Below are 18378 nucleotides of genomic sequence, written 5' to 3' on the forward strand. Positions count from 1 at the left end.
TCCTTTAATTTTCTCATACTTTCCTTTTTTTTTTTTTTTTTTTTGGTATTGAGGATTGAACCCAGAGATGCTTTACCATTGAACTATATGAACTCTATTTTCATTCCTTTTAAGTTAAGACAGGGTCTCACTAAGTTGTCCAGAATGACTTCAAAATTGCCATCCTCCTGCCTCTGCCTCCTGAGTACCTGGGATTACAGTTGTGCACCAAAGTGACAGGCCTGTTTTTGTTGTTGTTGTTGTTGTTTGTTGTTTGTTTTTTTCTTAAACAGTCACACATTGTATTCTAACTATGAATCTTTTTATACATGTGCATGTCAGTGTTCAGACTCCCCTGTACTCTGCCATTCTCTTCTTCTATGTGGACCATATTTTGTCTTTAGATAATCTCAGAGAAAGATTTTTTTTTTCCTTAAAGAAAACATCATCTGTTCCCAGAGCTTTATATGTGACCTTTTGTTCAATTTGTTGAGACCTGAAGCAGCTTGCTGTAATGGTGGAAAATGTGGTTTACACCAATACTGAGCTTGGGTTCTGAACTTGATATCTTGAATATACAACACAGATTCTCAGTTTTGTTATGTATTGAAACATACAGATAGCAGGGTTTGATAATACAAATAAAGAATGTGCTTAATAAATGTAGGCATTTCATCCCTAGAAATATTTCTGACTCTGGATTTTCTGTGTCCTTCATTGGGCCGTGGTTCTCAATTCAATCCAGCTATTTTCTGAATTCCCTGCAGCACTAAATGCACATTTTGCCTTTGCTCGTGTTGTTCCCATGAAGGGTTCTCAAGTCCTTATGAGTGACATCCATCACTTCTTTCCTACAAAATCCTCCTATGTTATTTCTTTTGTCTAACCTACATGTTTGAATTGATGTTAATGGTGGTTTCTCTAAAATGAAAATAGCAAAACAAGAGTTTTGTATTTTGTTTTGTTGAGTACATCAGAAGTTCCTTTCATTAGAGTTCATCAGTGAGTTCCCTGTTCAGTCATAGGGCCTTGTACTTACATGGGTGCACTGTATTATTTTATAAGAACATCTGACTGCTCTTATTAACAATATCCAGGCCAGAGGGTAGACATGGAATTTCTTAATTTATATCAATGAGTGTTAAACATACTTATCCTGAAGTACTTTCCAGATAGCTTCATAATAACTACTTCATATTAGTGCCTTGAAGTAGTATATGTTTGTTCAGGTCATCATTAATTTTATTTACTGTCTCTAGGAGCCACAGCAAAATGATCTGAATCTGTTTGCTATTTTATCTAAAGCTATTTACCATTTGTGTCTTAAAAGCTTTTATATTATGTTTTAAAGAATCTTTTATTTCTTCTAAGTAAGCTTGATTTCCTACAAAACTAGACATGTGTATTCTTTAGTTAATTTACACTAAAATTATTCACATTCTAATAATTCATTGAATGGTTTATGACAGCTTATTTCATGGACTAATTTCTTTAATTTTCTAATGATTATTGACTGTTACAGTATTTTTTCAGGAAAATATATGATGATTATTTACTATGCATTTAAAATAACTAATTATTATGTGACAAAAGAACTATTCTTCAAAAGCAACTGAAGAAATTATAGAGAGAATGAATGGAGCCAAGTGTTGTGGTACACGCCCATAATCCCAGCAGCTCAGGAGGCTGAGGCAAGAGGAGCACAAAGTTAAAGCCAGTCTCAGCAAAGGTGAGGCACTAAGCAACTCCTGTCTCTAAATAAAATACAAAATAGGGCAGGGGATGTGTCTCGTGGTTGAGTACCTCTGAGTTCAAACCCTGTTACCACCACCCTGCACACTCACACACAAAAGATAGAAAAGAAGAGAAAGAGAATGGAAAGGGTTTTTTAAATGTTTGCTCCCTCAGCACTTGGAGATAAAGCAAGTAACCTGAACCACTAGCAAAAGGAAAGCATAGCAATTCAGGTCCATGATGCATCCCATGTTCACCTGGGTGGTCTGAACTCCTGAGGAGTTACCTAAGGCAAAACAGGTTAACCTCTGAAATAAATCACCATCCTTTCCATTATAGTGACACTGCATAATTGAATGTATTACTAAACTAATATAAAATTTCTTTGTAAATAAAAGCAAATTCTTTGGCTATCTAGTTCCAAGGCTTATAATAATGAGAACTTGGGGATCTAGCTGTATTTCTTCAAATCTTTTGCCATCCTTCCTGAAGACATGATTTGATCTTCTGGTATCTTGATTTCTCTCTCTGTAAAATAATATCAGCTATTCTATTGTGTGTGATGTGAGACATGTGCAAATCCCAGAACTAGTACAAATTAAATATGATGATAACATTATATGTTGATAGTCACTTGCTACCAATATAAATAAATCCTTATTTGGATATAAGTTTTGAGGGAACAGAATGTTTTTTTCCTAGTGAAAACAAACTAAGCAATGCATTCTTATAAGAGTGTTGTTGTCCTTTTGTATTGTCAACTAGAAATATGGTATATGAGCAAGATTCAGAAGGACCAATAACATGATAAGAGCATGTCTGCAACAAGTATACCTAATTGTCTCCCAGGGGCTGGTTCCTGCTGAGTTTACAAGCAATGGTTACTCAAGGAGATTAGGTGAGATCACAGTTATGAAAATCAAATCACTGATAAGTTTTAAAATGCATTTGAACAATTATGAAGACATGATTTAGCACCACTTTTTTATTGTTCAAAAAAATCACATTCCCTATCACTAAAATAATTTCTTATACTCCACTTCTTTTCCTTAATCCTAGACTTCTGCTTTCACAGGTACCAAAATGATATGCATATTTCATTGCCAATTCCAAATTACTGGAAGAACATTTAAGAGGCATAGCCTAGTGGAAGGAAGTTACCTCCATCATTGGGAGCAAGGCTATGACAGGGATAGTGAGAGCAGGACTTTTTTTCTTTGGTTTTCTGGTCACCCAGAGGTGGACAAACCTTCTATGCCCCACTTTTCCACTGCATATGATACTGAGATGCCACAAGTCAAAAGCATCTTGGCCAAGAACCTGTGAACTGAAACCATAAACCCAAATAACCCATCTTTCATTTAAGTTTATTTTTCTCATGTATTCTGTGACTGTGATGAAGAGCTGACTAACATGGTACTATTTAACAATAACCCCCAAATGTGCAAGTGAAAACCTACTTGATTCAATACTTTATTGAACAAGCTTTAAATGCAATATGCAAAGTTAATATTTTTGGAAGTAAAACATGTATCCTAATATGCAATGCAATGTTATTAATAAAATGTATATGCATATGCATATGTATATGTGCAAGGGCATTTTTCCAAATTTATCATAAGCAGAGGTGTGTGTGTGTGTGTGTGTGTGTGTGTGTGTGTGTGTGTGTGTTGGCCTTTTTTTCTTAAGGGCTTACATACATGAGAATTTTGATATAATATTTATAGAACTTATGCTCTAATGTCATAGCAAAAGGCAGTTTGATCAATCTCTTCTCAGAAAAATTTCTTTCCTCCCCCACTCTTTTTTTTTCCCTTTGTGTAAAATAATTCTCTGTTCTTAGCTTCTATAAATGCAGTTAACGAAAGCTAAATGCCATCAGCATATTTGCAAGTAGACTTCATACAAAAACCAATTTCAGAAAAATAATTCTCTTGAGAGTCCTAAATCATAAGGATAGCATAGTTGTGACAAATTCAAATAAGGCAAACTCCCCAGAGATTAACACATTCAGCGGTTGCTGCAGTTTCTAAATTCAGTGTCCCCTTTAATGCTTGGTTTGCCTTGAGTTTCTTTGAAGTATTTCAAACCATGTCCTGTCTGCTTTTTCTCTTTGGTCCACCAATATTTGTACACAATATCTTTATGTTTTTCATTTAACATTTTTGGAGTTGTTTCTGCTCATTTGATTCTGCACGTTTTCAAGTGATGTAAGAATTCATAATATATCTTTTAGTGGAACTTAGTGTTAACTATTGTAAATAGTTAGCTGTTCCTAACTTAATAAAATAATCCATGAAGAATAGTTTATGGCATAGAAACCAACACACTATTTGTTTCTTATTGTAAACTTGAAACATACTTCCTTTTCTAGAGTCCAGTTGGTTTTATGACTCTAGTAAGTTTTTCCTGTATTATATTTTATCAGTTAGTAGAGGAGAATTATTTCTGTTTTCATGACCACTTTTCATTTTAAAATACTGATGATTCAGATAGGTATCAGAAGGAAAACTAGTACCTATAAAACTTTATAAAATATTTATTAAGATAAAATATTTAATACTTTTAAGAACTGCAGCCTTATCTCTTTACTTTGTATTTGCAATGTAAATTTTAATTATATATATATATATATTCTTAGAATCATTTAAAGATTGTATGCACTACAAAAATTTGTTATATATAAAGATATATGGTCATGATCCATAAAAAGTATATATGCAGTGTTTCTTGGAAGCAAGTCCTATCAATTAATTACTGAGTTTCCCATGTATTGTTCTATATTTGTAAACAAAATATTTAATCATTTTGATTTTTCCTTCATATTGAAAATATTTATAAATGAATAGTTTGCTATTTGGTTGTAGTTTGTAATATAGAAATCAAGTCATTAATTTAACCAATATTTATTTACCTACCCCTATGTTCTAGGTAATTGTATTAGTCAGCTGTGTATTGCTGGGAGCAAAATAACTCTCAAGAATAATTTAGAGTAGAAAAAATTATTTTGGTATCACAGTTTCAAAACTTCAGCTCTTTAGAGCAACTCTATTGCTCTAAACTTATGATGTAGCAGAAGAAAGTCACACAACCCATGGCAGTCAGAAATGACGGGCAGGAAGAGAAAGGGAGGGAGGAAGGGCATAGAGACAAATATATTATATTATTATAATTATATATATATGTAATATGATGTTATATATAATAAAATATAATACAATACAAGAACCCTGCTTCCAGTGACATTCTGGATCATGACCATACATCTTTATATGTAACAAATTCTTATAGTGCATACATTCTTTAAATAAATATATATAATAATTATATATATAATATAATATATATAATACAATACAGAAACCAGACTTCCTTTAGCTATGCCCCATCTGCCTACAGTTACCACCCAATAATCCATTCAGGTTATTATTCCATTAAATATATTAATCCACCAATTATCTTCTAGCCCTAATCACTGTAGGAAAGCCCTACCTCTGAACCACTGCTTCATGGGGTGACATTTCTAGAACAAATTATAACATTAATGTTTGAGGTATGTGGGTCTCATCAAGACCAATGCAGAAGAGAGGGGCTTGGTAGATTGTGATTATATCTCAGTGACTATTAAGACTGAGACAGAAGAATTGTGAATTTACATCAAGCTTGGGCAACATAGTAGAACCCTGACTCCAAACATAAATAAATAGATAGATAGATAGATAGATAGATAGATAGATAGATAGATAAAAAGCCAGTATAGAGCAGTATCTGGCCTTCTGAAGTTTATATGCTGAAGGAAAAGTAACAAATCACATATGCAACTCATAGAATGTGGCAGATTAATCTAGAAATATTTTATACCACCACATATTTTAATCATCACAAAATTCCTGCTAAGGAAGATAAAAAAATAGAATGGACATTTTTTGAACATGTAGTATCTCCCATCCAATTTTACCAATAAGTAAAATGAATTTTATCTGTTGCCTTAGCATGCCATATGGGAAGCTTGGCCTCACTTTTGTGTCTCTTCCCACATGTGCTTTGTGGATAAATGTGTATTTTTGCCCATCTGATTAAATTTCCGTTGTATTGAAAAAGTAGCTAGTAATAGGTACACTTGTTGCAGTCAGACTTGACTCACTAGAAATCATTTTTATGACCTTTATTGTGATAAGTTCTACCACAAAGGGTAGACAATACTAGGGGCAGAAGAAGAGTGCATTCAAAAGCAAAGGCTGGAAGAACAAAGGGGAAAATATTTACAAATTAAACTAAGAGTACTAGGGAACTGTGTGGTAAGTTTGCCAGGCAGAAAATCAAAGCCAATCTTTCTTTGAAGCTGGTTTAGTTCTTGGTGATGGTATTACTTCTGGCTTTCCTGTGCTTAGTGATAATGATAATAATAATAGCAGTAATAAAATATCCAGAGATAAAGATTAACACTACTAAATTTTACCTTGCATAGTAACACTGTGAAAAGACGTTAAACAAAGAAAAACAAAACAAATAGATCGTACCCAAATGTGTCAAATAATTATAGATTTGATATTTAGTTTTCAGAACATATTTTCACTATCATTGTTAAGTGAACAAACATGTTTTTACACCAAACGAAGATGACTCAATAGGATATTTCCACAACTGGTGTGATTCAAGTTTGTTGTTTACTCCATGAACATGGACCAGTTTCATGTTTTCAAAACAATTCTGCCTTCTGACAACTCCTCACAGAATCAATTAGATCCATCTTCATCTTGGAAGCAGGCACTACTCATTAGAAGAAAGACTAGGGTGTGACTTTAACATAAAGTGGCATTGTCATGACTCCTATGACATAAACAATGAAACTTGAAAGCCCACTTGTGCAGGATAATTTCTCTGAAATGTATCCTTCTTTTCCTTCTCACACCAGGATCATGAATTAGACAATTTTCCTGGGTTTGAAACTGTCCCTTTACCTAAGGATGTGTTCTACTTATATAATCTTTAAAATTTTCTGTGTGAAAGGGTTTTGAAGTACTGCATTAGAAGGACAACTTTAGTTAATGTTTTGTTTTTTTTTTGTATCATCATGTAATTCAACATTTAAAAACTTGAATGTGATTTTGATATATGCAATTAGATTATTACCCCAATTCTCTTTTATTAAACTGTAGGGAGTTTTAATCAGTGTTTTTTTTTAAAGTTTTCATTATTTTTTGTTAAAATCTTCAGTATTTCTTTAATAGCTTTACACATTTATTTAAAAAACTATAATTTTGTTTGCAAGGCATTTTCTACTCATTCTCTTTAGATTAACTGGAACTGAATCATGTTGCAATGTTGACATGCAGAAAAACACCCTGAGCCCCATGAGTAAACTGGCCAGTATTTGACCTGAAAAGTAAGGTGTGCTCATTACTATTATTTTTCTCCCTTTTTGTGAGACAGATGTGCTTCTTTAAGAGTTCTGTCCTGATCACAGATGTGCTATAGAAAATAAAGAATCTGTTGTGATCTGAGTGGTCATGCTCCCCTTGTACATATGTTGATGTTTTAACCTGCAATGTAATGGTATTACAGGTCAGCATTTTGTGGATTATTTAGGTTCTGAGGTGAAACCCTTATGGATGGGATTAGGGACTTTTGCATTTTGACAAATTATGGGCATTCAGAGTCATCCTGCATAAGGCACAGAAAGAAGGAAAGAAGTATAAAGAAAGCTTCTATCTTCTTAGAGAACAGGTATAAAATCACCAACAAATACTGTAGAAGGTAGATGGTAAAACCATTCTGTTGAAGTTGAGAGAGAAATAAATAACATACTAGGAACTGGAGGAAAGGTGATATTTATTATCAAAGAACAAAGAACTTGGGGAAGTGTGTTCATATTCTAGCATTTTGTGGAACATAGAACTTTCAAGGGCTGAAACTTGCTATTTAGCTGAGATTTCTACACAAAGTGTTGGAGAAGAAACTTGGTTCATTCTAATTACTTATAGCAGAATGTGGAGTGAAATTAACTAAAGGTAGAATGGTTATGCCAGTGGGAATCATAAACTTAAAATGTGGAAATAGCTCATCCATACAGTAAAACATGAGAAAGTGTGTTGAGAAGAGCACAGTAGGGGTTGGCAGACTACTAATTTGATAAAGGGATTCCTGTGGGTGTGAACAACAGACTCCATCCACCATAACAACAAAAGCCAGGAGTAAAGATGTCATCACAGCAGCAGCAGCACTGCCAAAAAGGACTGAAGAAAGCAGAGAGTGAGAAAAATAAAAGAAGACTCTTAGACTTCCAAAGCCCTACAGTACCAGATCTCAGAACCCTTCAGCTGAGAACATGTGCTTTCCTTCAGTTCAAAAGAAGAAGGACTCCAACATAATTCAACCTCCCCAGGGCTAGGGTCATGGCTGCCTTCCCAGTGATTTCATAGTGCAAGATCAATGCCTATAGAGCCAAGGGGTGAGGATGCCAAATAGAGGGCTGGGAGGCCACCTTCCTACATGGGTAGGGCCAATATAGAGAGTCACAGCATGTGTTGAGTCCTGCTCAGAAGTAGGGATGATGTTAGCACCCTGGTGAGTGCAAAAGCCTGGAGCTCTGCCCCAGTGGTCCAGGAGGGCAGAGGACTGACCAAGAGAAGGTTTATTCTTAAATCTTAGGGCTGAAGGGAGTCTGGCCAGCTACAGTCCACATTCACATAGGACTTGTCATCACTTTTGCATTGCCTGTTTTTCCCTTTTTGAATGGTGATGTCTGACCTAGGTCCCAGAATTGTATTTTGGGAAAACATAACTTGTTTGGTTTCATTGGTTCATAGCTAGAGGGAATTTTTGCCTAAGCATGAATCTTACCTTGAATCTCAGCCATACTGGTTTAGATTTAGGTGAGACTTTGTACTTTAGACTCAAATGATTATGTTGGAATAATTTGAGACTTTGGGAGCTCTGAGGATGGAATGAACATATTTTGAAGGTGAGGACAAGAATCTTGGTAGGTCAGAATGGAATGTTAAGGACAGTGATTGTGAACATCTCACACCCTTAAGTCATGATACAAAATCTGAATCTCCAATATGATGGTATTAAGAGATGGTGGTAATTAAGCTGTGTGAGAGGGGCCCACATGCTCTTAAACAGTGTACCACAGAGAACTTTCTGTCTCTTTCTGCCTCATGACCACTGACGAAGATGACCACCATCTTCTGTATATTCACCAGATACCAGACTTGCTGGCACCTGGATTTTGAAAGTTACAGCCTCCAGAACTCTGGGAAATAAATGTTTATTGTTTAAGTCACCCAGTCTGTGGTAATTTAAGACTACAGCCTAAACTGACTGAGCACCCCATGGGATAGATTCAGATGAATACAATAAAAAAAAATACATGCTTTCAAACCACTTCTTCAGATTGTGCTATCTACAGTGATGTGCTTTCTACCACTGAATACATGATGCAATTTTTTGGTATTTACTTACCACTTGTCATAAAATCTTAAGAGATATGTTTATTCCTATCTATATCAATAGAGTATTTTTGTTTTAAAAGACTACATAATGTTTTCTTAATTTGGTCCAGAATAGCTTTCATTGCTGTTCTCTATTGGTTCTCAAGAGTTGAAGGCGTGTAAGGTCAGTTAGCAAACAACAGAATATGGAAGGAAGTCTCAATCCTATTGCAGGATCAATGTAAGGAGAAGGGGATTTTATCCTCCCTCCACAGTGCTATTGTAAGTTATCGCTTTATGGGAGATAGGGAAATAGGAAGGGAGAGAGAGAGAGAGAGAGAGAGAGAGAGAGAGAGAGAGAGAGAGAGAGAGAGATTAGTGAGGAGGTATCAATAGAAAAGAGCTCCTTGCAAAGTCTGAGTTCTGAGCAATTCCTTAATTCATCTTACTCTTGGACTGACTAAATGTGTTTTCATTGTCTCAATCTCACATTCAGAATGAAAAGTCATTACAACAAGAAAAAAAAAATCGCTTTCAAATCCCAAATGGCAAAACCATCCATTTTTAAACACTAACATTGGGGACAGAAATTTTAAAATAATTATAACATGACTGCTACGTTCTAGGCACTGTGAAAGTATTTTAAATTAACTAATTTGGAAAATCATTCTTTGAACTTCATTTATTAAATCTTTCATAGATTAAAAATTGAGATTTGTTAGTTTGTGTGACATATCCAATAGCCTATCAGCGGTAAATGTTGCAAGGAGGACTGATACAGATGTTTTGTCCAAATCCTATGGCATTTCCTCTATTCTTATATATAATTTCTAGCATAATATTCTATATGTGAATCATGATGCACTTTTGGTCAGAAAATTGTTATTTTTTTTGTTTTTGTTTTGTTTTCATGACACATAAAAAGAAAATATTTCTTATTCTTACCTAACAGCACTACTGCCCACATCCAGGTCTTGTGCAGTTACAGCGCCAATGATGGTCCCGACAGGGGTGTCTTCATAAACTTCCATGGTGTAAAGTGGCTTGCTAAATACGGGTGGCTCATCTACATCCAGAACACTGATCTTCACTGTAGCAGTGTCTTTGAAAGGGCCAGCAGAGTGAAACCGGTGGTCAAGGTGAAGGTTGGAGGCCTCTACTTTAAAAGTATATGCCTTCTTCGTTTCAAAATCTAAAGGCTGTAGTGAGGAAAATCAAAAGTGAAGTGTTACATTTGTATAGAATGTGGCATAAACCATGAGCATCATTTCAGAGCAATGCAAGTTGGTATTAATTACACTGGTTTTGAAATGTCTCACTTTTATAATTAGTGTGTAAGTAAAGCCCAAGGTCAAACTTTCTGGGTAACTCATAAGCATAATCTTTTGCATATATTAAATTTACATAATGTACTTTTGAGCATACATACTAGATAGGGGTTACACATTTTATAAAAGCAGTTTGAGATCAGTTAATAGTTTAAGGAAAGCACTTCTCACATCTTATCCAATACTGACATCTAGTGGAAACAAGCAGTGATAAAGAAATGGAACAAAAATGGAATTGTATAATTGAAAATTTCTAGATTCCATTTGTAAATTTGGCGTAACAACACGTTTTTAAGCTCATTTTTCCTATTGTGACATTAGTATAATTTTAAATACTTATGAATTAATAGATCTTTCTATTAGAAAACATTTGTATCAAGATTCAAAATCACATACAATGGTAATTATGAAGAGTGTTGGTCTTTTGTGTTCCCAGAACTGCATAAAAATACTGGGTACTCCCATGCATTGTCAGTATCACCAAGAATTCAGGCTTCCAACATATATGAACAAATTAAAGAAAGCACTGGCACAAACATACAAGTCATTTACCAGATCTTCAGTGATGCTCAATTTTAACTAGCTACTACTTACATTCACCCTCACTGTAAATGTTAGTTTTATTATGAAAGTAACTGAAAATGCTGTATTCCAGAAATATGGTGCTACTATGTTGCTTTGTTAAGTGATAAGCTTAAGTGTAATGACTCAGACTTCTAATCTCCAAGGAAAAACTAAGACAACACAAATTTAACATCAACAGTGAATACGGGGACCCTTAAGTTTCTGTTTGCTAAAGCAGTTCCCTATAGTGTGACCACAATGATTTGCTAATTGCCTTGTCAGCATCTGTTCCTTTATCTAACACACCAGAGGAAACTAAAAGAGGTTTATTTTCATTTTTAAAGACATGAGTATTATTTTATGTATTTCTTCTGAAAAAAAGAGAAAAAAAATCACTTATGTATTCAAAAACTCTCACAATTCAATGGAATCTGCTATGGTAAAAACAGTTATAAGTCTTGTATATGCAACAAGTAAGTCTCCTCACAATATTTTTAATGCATGAGAACATACATTTATTTTCCCTTTAATTATTCCCTTTATTTTATCAAGTTCATTATATTCTTGTTCCTATTTTTATCTTTGTTCTATGCAAATAATTGATTTTGACTTTCTGATAATTTAGTCATACCTGTTAACATATAACATTGATTTCCTTCAGTTTTTATTACTTTCCTGTTATAAATGTTTATTTCTCTTAAAACAAATAGAAATAAAATTGATAATATGGCCACTGGTCCCATGATTAGAAATGAAATATCTAAGAAAGCATAGATAGAGGATAATCCCATGATGATATTTTCACCCATCTAAAGCTTGACTCTCATGCTTTGAGAAAGGAATCAGACTCAAGAAAATACAGCTAATTTCCAGAAAAATATGTCAAAACGTTATTTAAGACAAAAAGAAGAAATCAGTACAAATAGTGAGAATGAACAGTTTCGAATAAATAAGACCAAGACACGATAAGACACATATTTTAAATATTAAAGGACTATAATGGTGAATATAAGTTAGGATTATTATGTAGGTTTCTGAGTAGTGAATTTGTAATAATTTAAATTCTTTACAAGAATAACTTTAGTTTGGAAAAAGGAAGAAACAAATAACAAATTAAAACTTTCAGTACTGAATTAGTTAAAATATACAAAGTTCTGGCAAGGCAAGAGATATCCCCTCGGAAGAACTGAAAGGTACAAAGGTAAATAAGATTTTTTTTTTCTCTCAGCATTCAATAAATTCTAGAATAAAGGCATGTTGTCTAATGGAGGAGTTTGAAGAAGCAATAAAATTCATTTAAAATACCATAAAAGTTGTCTGAAAAAAAAAGAGAAAAAAAGTAAGTTGGAAGAGTACACTGGCTAATTCAAATTAAAGAAAATACAAAGTTCTTCTTGCATGTAAAAAATAGGTGCTCCATAAATGTTAAACAATGTATTTTCCTAACAGTGAACCCTAACATCTATCTTAGAGCAATCTAATTTTAACAACTTAGGAGTCCTTGATTTCAAAGCAAACTGAGTTGCCCCAGCTCAGACTTATTCTCTTTTGGGCTCCAAATCCACTGCTATCCTAAAATGTAGGCATTCTTACCAACTGTTTCCCATCTCTAATTTTCCTATAGATGTTGAAATGCCTCTGACTATCTGTACTAATGTGTATATTTGTATATATAGTTTATATATTGTATCTATAGTTTTATTTTCCCTCTTAATAATACATTACATCTGTCTGGATGAACTTGACTCTTTACTGGTAAATCGATTTCAAGCCAGAGACAGAAAGAGACTTCTGAAACATTTTTCGCTTTTTTAATTTTACTTTAATTTTTAGGAGATAAGACATGATGTATGTTTTTAAAGAACAACTGGCCTATCACAACAGATAAAAATTTGGCAGTGAGGGAAATAGAGAGTGAGATGAAAGAACCTTTTTGTACATATAGATTTTTTTTTTTTTTTTTTGCAACCGAAAAGTTATTTCCTACGAAGATCAAAGAACAGGAGAAAATTGTAAGAGAAATGCCACAATTATATTCTATGTGGACTTCTTCATGACTCTGACCCTTAGGCAAATTCACAAAATGGTGTAAATCTGAAAGAGCAAAGAATCACCAATCATCTCTACTTGACTGTACTCACCCATCTGACGGACCAAAGCCATATTTGGAGGGAGATTTTGTAATCGACAAAAATTCTAACATTTGATATAATTATAGAACAGAAAAGATTTTTTTTTGGTAATTGCTAGAAAATTAGTTCTATTTTTGATGGGATTAAATAAATTTGAAATATTTATTTTTTACACAGTACTTTGAGAATTTTATGACATCTGGGCATATTTAATTCAGTGAGCCTTTCTAGAAGAATAAGAAAAAGACTGACTGAAGAGAGTTTAACTGAGCAACTTCTTTGGATTTTTCTGTAACGGAAGATTAGTAAGATCAGAACTTTTGGAAAACAATTCACAATATAGGAAATTGTGCTACATAAGACCGTGACTATGGTGAATTGGAGAATGGCATATTTAGCTGCTCTCTGAAATACAAAGTGAGAGAAGGGTCAAATTATCACCTTTTACTTCTTTTTGTTACATTGCTTTCTTTACTCTTTGCTGAAGTCCAGATAATTAAATATACTTAAAATGTTAAGTGCCAAATATTTTTTTCACTTAAAAGGAGTATAAGCTATTTTTAATATTAAATATCAGAATAACCCCCTGGGTTCTTTTAGGCCTCCTCTTGTTTCCAGATAATGTTGAGTGGAAACAGGTACCTATAATTATAGATACATGAGAACTGGAAAAGAACAGCTGTGGCAGACAGAATTCTGAGATGCTCCCTATTTTTGTCCCCATTGCCCTCAACCATTTTATGTAATAATTCTGCTCCTTAGTGTGAGGGACTTGTGAATTAAATGGCATATTACTCTTGTCAACTTGTTCAGTTCTGTAGAAAGATTAATATGAATATAGAACTAAGGCCCTTAATCATTTGACATTGACTTAAGACACATTTTGGAGATGTCTGACCTAGCAAATGGTGTAAATGATTCTGGCTGGAGTTTTTTTTTTTTTTTTTTTTTTTTTTTTTTTTTTTTTTTTGGTCGTGCTGGGGATTGAACCCAGGGCCATGTACATGCAAGGCAAGCACTCTATCAACTGAGCTATATCCCCAGCTTCTCTGGCTGTTCTTGAGCAAGTTCACATGAGAGCACAGGAGCCAGCGTGGCAAGTGCCTAAAGGATACCTATGAGGACTGAGACTTGATCTCAGCCAAGAATTAACAAACAATCATAAAACCTCAGCAAAGTTAATTCTGCAGGCAACCAGTTAGCTTGGTAAAGAGTTCCAACCTTGTATCAGATTGCAGCCTCAACCCACACCTTCAATTCAGCCTGAAAAGCCGACAGTGAAGGACCAGGGATGTGGCTTAGCCGTCTTCCCATCTATAATGTTATTGCAGCAGTTTTCATGATGAGCATCTATCAGTTTTACCAACACAGTGAAGGGAACACTCCAAAAATGAACAAAAAACAATGTATCCTTGGCATTAAGGCTGTACTCAATCACTTTGTAGGTCTTCACAGTCAAGAGAATAGAAAATTGTGAAGGGACACAAATGAGCGAGGGATGTAATGTTTTCCAAAATGTACTAGTCCCTTTCAAGATAAGGAGTTAGAAAACAGACTTAAATCAGACTGAACCATGATGAAAATACATTAGAAAAACACTCTTCCAAAGCAAGTTTATATACCAGCTGAACAATAAAGATAAGATGTTCAGAATACATATTATTTTGAAAGAAAGTCAAGTTTTCCATGAGTTAATTTTATGATCAATAAAGTCAATTCCTCTCTGAGAGAAGAGATGGGAAAGCTTATATATGTATATAAAATCTCCAGTGAAGAAGGAATTAAATTCAATATTTCACTAAAAATAATCAAAGATTTGATGAATAATTGATATTCTTGTACCACATGAGAAAGTCCCTATAGTGAAGAAGCATGCAACAAAATAAAATGTGGATATTTTAAATATAGGCTTTACTTTTGACAGTGTTCACAGTATTTCTTATACAATTAAAAATTATATAACTATAAATAAAAAGAATTGCCATTTTTATTTAAAGAATAAAATAAACACTACATCCAACTTATCTCTAAAAATATTACAACAGAACTACTTATTTAAAATGCATTTAGTTTTTCTTTGCAAAGTTATTGCATTCCAGTCTTTTGTAATACTGAAAATATTTTGACAGTTGTTTAACAAGTACCTGAAAGACCATGGACATTAGTTCAATGTCTGTTTTTTAGTGACAATAATTTTTGGAACAAATCTAGTAACAAAGACAAAATAAATCAAAACAAAGGCAATAATGTAAGGGCTTCTTGCTACACATTGTCAATAATAATTTTCATAAAATGACAAAAGGTTTCATCAAGTATTATAAATGCTTAAGTGAAATACATGTGTCACATACATGTACAGTATAAATCATTCCTATCTGGAGAGGCCAGTTATTTTTTTGTCACATATCATTATTCATAGCAATGAAAGTATATGCTTTTCAAAATATACCATAGTTGAAAATAAGCCATGTGATTTTGAAAAATGTATCCTTCTTCCATGCACTTCAAATTTCCCATTAATGAAATCAATAAAACACTGCTTTTCTATATACTTTGCAAAATATTTTGAACTTTATATAGTATGTAAGTGAACATGAAATGTTTTTTGTCTTATCCAACAAAACATTAATACCCTATATATTTTAGAGATTTTCTTTAACAAAGAGGACAAAACATAAACACGATAAAGGACTTCAAATAAAAAAAATCAGATATGTCATAAATGAGTGTCATAAGTACAATAAGTGCTGTTGCAGAAATGCTGAAATTTTGGAAAATAAAGTAAGAGACAACCAGTTTGGGAAGAAGGGCTCAAAAAAACCATGACAGTGTGTACAGAGGCTGGTAAAAGAAAATATGCAGCCTGCTTTTGACCTTTCCAGCAATGGGGACCAGATAAAAGTCTAAGTAAGATAAACAGATGTAGTTCCCACCCTTCATTCACAGGATGAAGGAGTTCTTGAAGGAAGATACAGGGTGAAGCTGGCAAATACTTAGCAGTGTTGGAAGGGAGTATTAAAGAAGGATATAAGCCACAACATTAATGTCTGCTCAGAAGAAATCACTGGCTAAGCTCATGGCCTGTTTTTGGCAAACAGAGGTCTATGGGAATGGTAGAAACCTAAGAAATATCCTCGACTTTTTGTTTAAAAAACTAGAATAGACAAAAATAAGACAGGTCACATGTTTATTGGAGAAAAAGAAGGAATATGGCTTTATACATTTTGAGGTTGAAAAAAGCATTAAGAAATATTCAAATAGAAAAATCTGCAAACCAGTAGAAAAATTGGCCTTGGTTTTGTTAATTTGGGGTTAATTTAGAGTTGAATCTGTTAAGAAAAGTTGGGCAAGGTATTTAAAGAATATAAAGAAGGTTTAGAAATTTAAAAAAAAAAAAAAAAAAAAACAGAAGAGAAAGACAAATATTTGGGGAAAAAAAACACAGGATGTTTTTATTTGTAGAAACAACATAAGGAGTACCCCTTTCTCTGAAATTAGGAATATCAGAGTTACTAAAAATAGAATTTTTAAAATTTATTTATTTTTTTGAGCATATAAATTAGTCTAAAATTTATTTTCATTTTATTCCTAAGAGATATTCTAAAATTTACCACATGATGGTGCTGTTACCAAGTAATATAGTGTGGAAATACTTCTCAGTCATATAAAATGATAAAATTAATGAGTTTTACTGATTCATGAGTAAATATAAAATATAGATGCCCAATGGAACCAATTGAGGCCACAGCCTACTTATGAAAGGGTTCTGTTGAAAAGTCAAATCTTTCATCTCCTATTTAAAAATCCTTCTACTTTAGATTTAATGTGATCTTTAGTTATGTAAATTCAAAATAAAAAAATAAGCTAAGATAACATCAAACTGGTTAAACTTTTTAATTTCAAAAAATGTTTTACTTATTTTATAATAAATAGGCCACTACTTCATCATTCTTCATTTTAAACAGATGCCACCACTACTTTGTAGTTCTTAACAGACATTTTTATAAAGATGGTACAGACTCTTTCTGAAATTCTGCAGGATATTAAACTGTTCTTTGTATAACTGAAGTATTCACTCTACTGTTTTAATTACCTAAGTTTTCATTCAGCAACAAGCAAACCAAAGTGTTTCTCAATATATTTATCCATTTAGAGTTTTTTTAACTAATGTAAATTCCTATTCATTTTTATATTCAAAGAGTATATATTTTATTTTTATTTTTCTCATAGGGAGTAATTACTAAGATATAGCTTATTTGTCTTTTTAATATAAGAAATTTGTTGAATTTAAAACAGCTGATTTTCTCATTGCAAATATATCCCAGCTCCTAGATTTAAGATGTGATTGAAACTTTCAGAAGCATTATTCTAGTTTTTCTAGTGTTGGTATTACTATATTATTCAAAAACACATAAGAGAATTTTAATTTCTGTATACTTTGTTCAGTGTAACATGCAAGAGTAGAGTAAGAGTTGGTTTGTGTTTTTACCAGTATTGTGTGCTTTGGAGAGATTTACAAACTTTCCTAATTTTACTCTGAATTCAACGTGATACAGTGAAATGACACCTTTCTTCATTCTCCTCATCTTATATAAACCTGAGTTTCATTTTTATATATCCTCACCCTACAGAGGAAAAGGAGAGAAGTATACAGTAAAATAAAACTAAATAAAAGATTTTGAAGATAAAACAACATTGAAAATATGTGCTTCAGAACATTGAGCATTTGAATGTATTTTAAGTGGGTTAAAAAAAGAGAAGCTCTGTTAAATTGAAGAATATATCATTTCATTCCTCTACTGCTGCTTAAAAGTTTGTCAGCCAAAAATTTAAAATAACTCATCTTTAAAATACAGCTATGTATTCATATGTAGGATATATATTTATGGATTTCCTAAATGTATTTAGTATACTTAAAAATATGATTTATGTAGGAATTCATAATTCTTGCATTGCAATTCTATGCTGAGATACAAAATGGGAAACTGTCAAAAAAATAATTTTAAGATCATATGGAAAATTAAAATACTACTGTTGATGTTTACATTCATATTTATTTTTGCTCATTTCATTCTTCAAAGACCAATAATAAGTGCAAGATAAAGTTTTCTGAGAACCTACTGCATGTAATGCTTGAATAGTCTTATTACATGAGCTTTAACCAAAAGGATTCTGTATTTTAAATACAGCTGTCATTTTAATTTA

The 18378-nt window shown here is 32.9% G+C and overlaps 1 protein-coding gene across 1 annotated transcript in view; it reads right to left on the minus strand.

Annotated features, from left to right (window-relative positions):
* Positions 1-18378, minus strand: part of Cdh12 (cadherin 12) — a 646257-nt gene that overhangs the window by 39182 nt on the left and 588697 nt on the right. Inside the window, exon 8 of the mRNA XM_076856175.1 lies at positions 10095-10348. Coding sequence (XP_076712290.1) covers positions 10095-10348 — 254 coding nt within the window. The remainder of the gene's footprint in view (positions 1-10094; positions 10349-18378) is intronic.

This window comes from Callospermophilus lateralis, chromosome 5 (assembly GCF_048772815.1).
Source record: "Callospermophilus lateralis isolate mCalLat2 chromosome 5, mCalLat2.hap1, whole genome shotgun sequence".
Taxonomy (NCBI): domain Eukaryota; kingdom Metazoa; phylum Chordata; class Mammalia; order Rodentia; family Sciuridae; genus Callospermophilus; species Callospermophilus lateralis.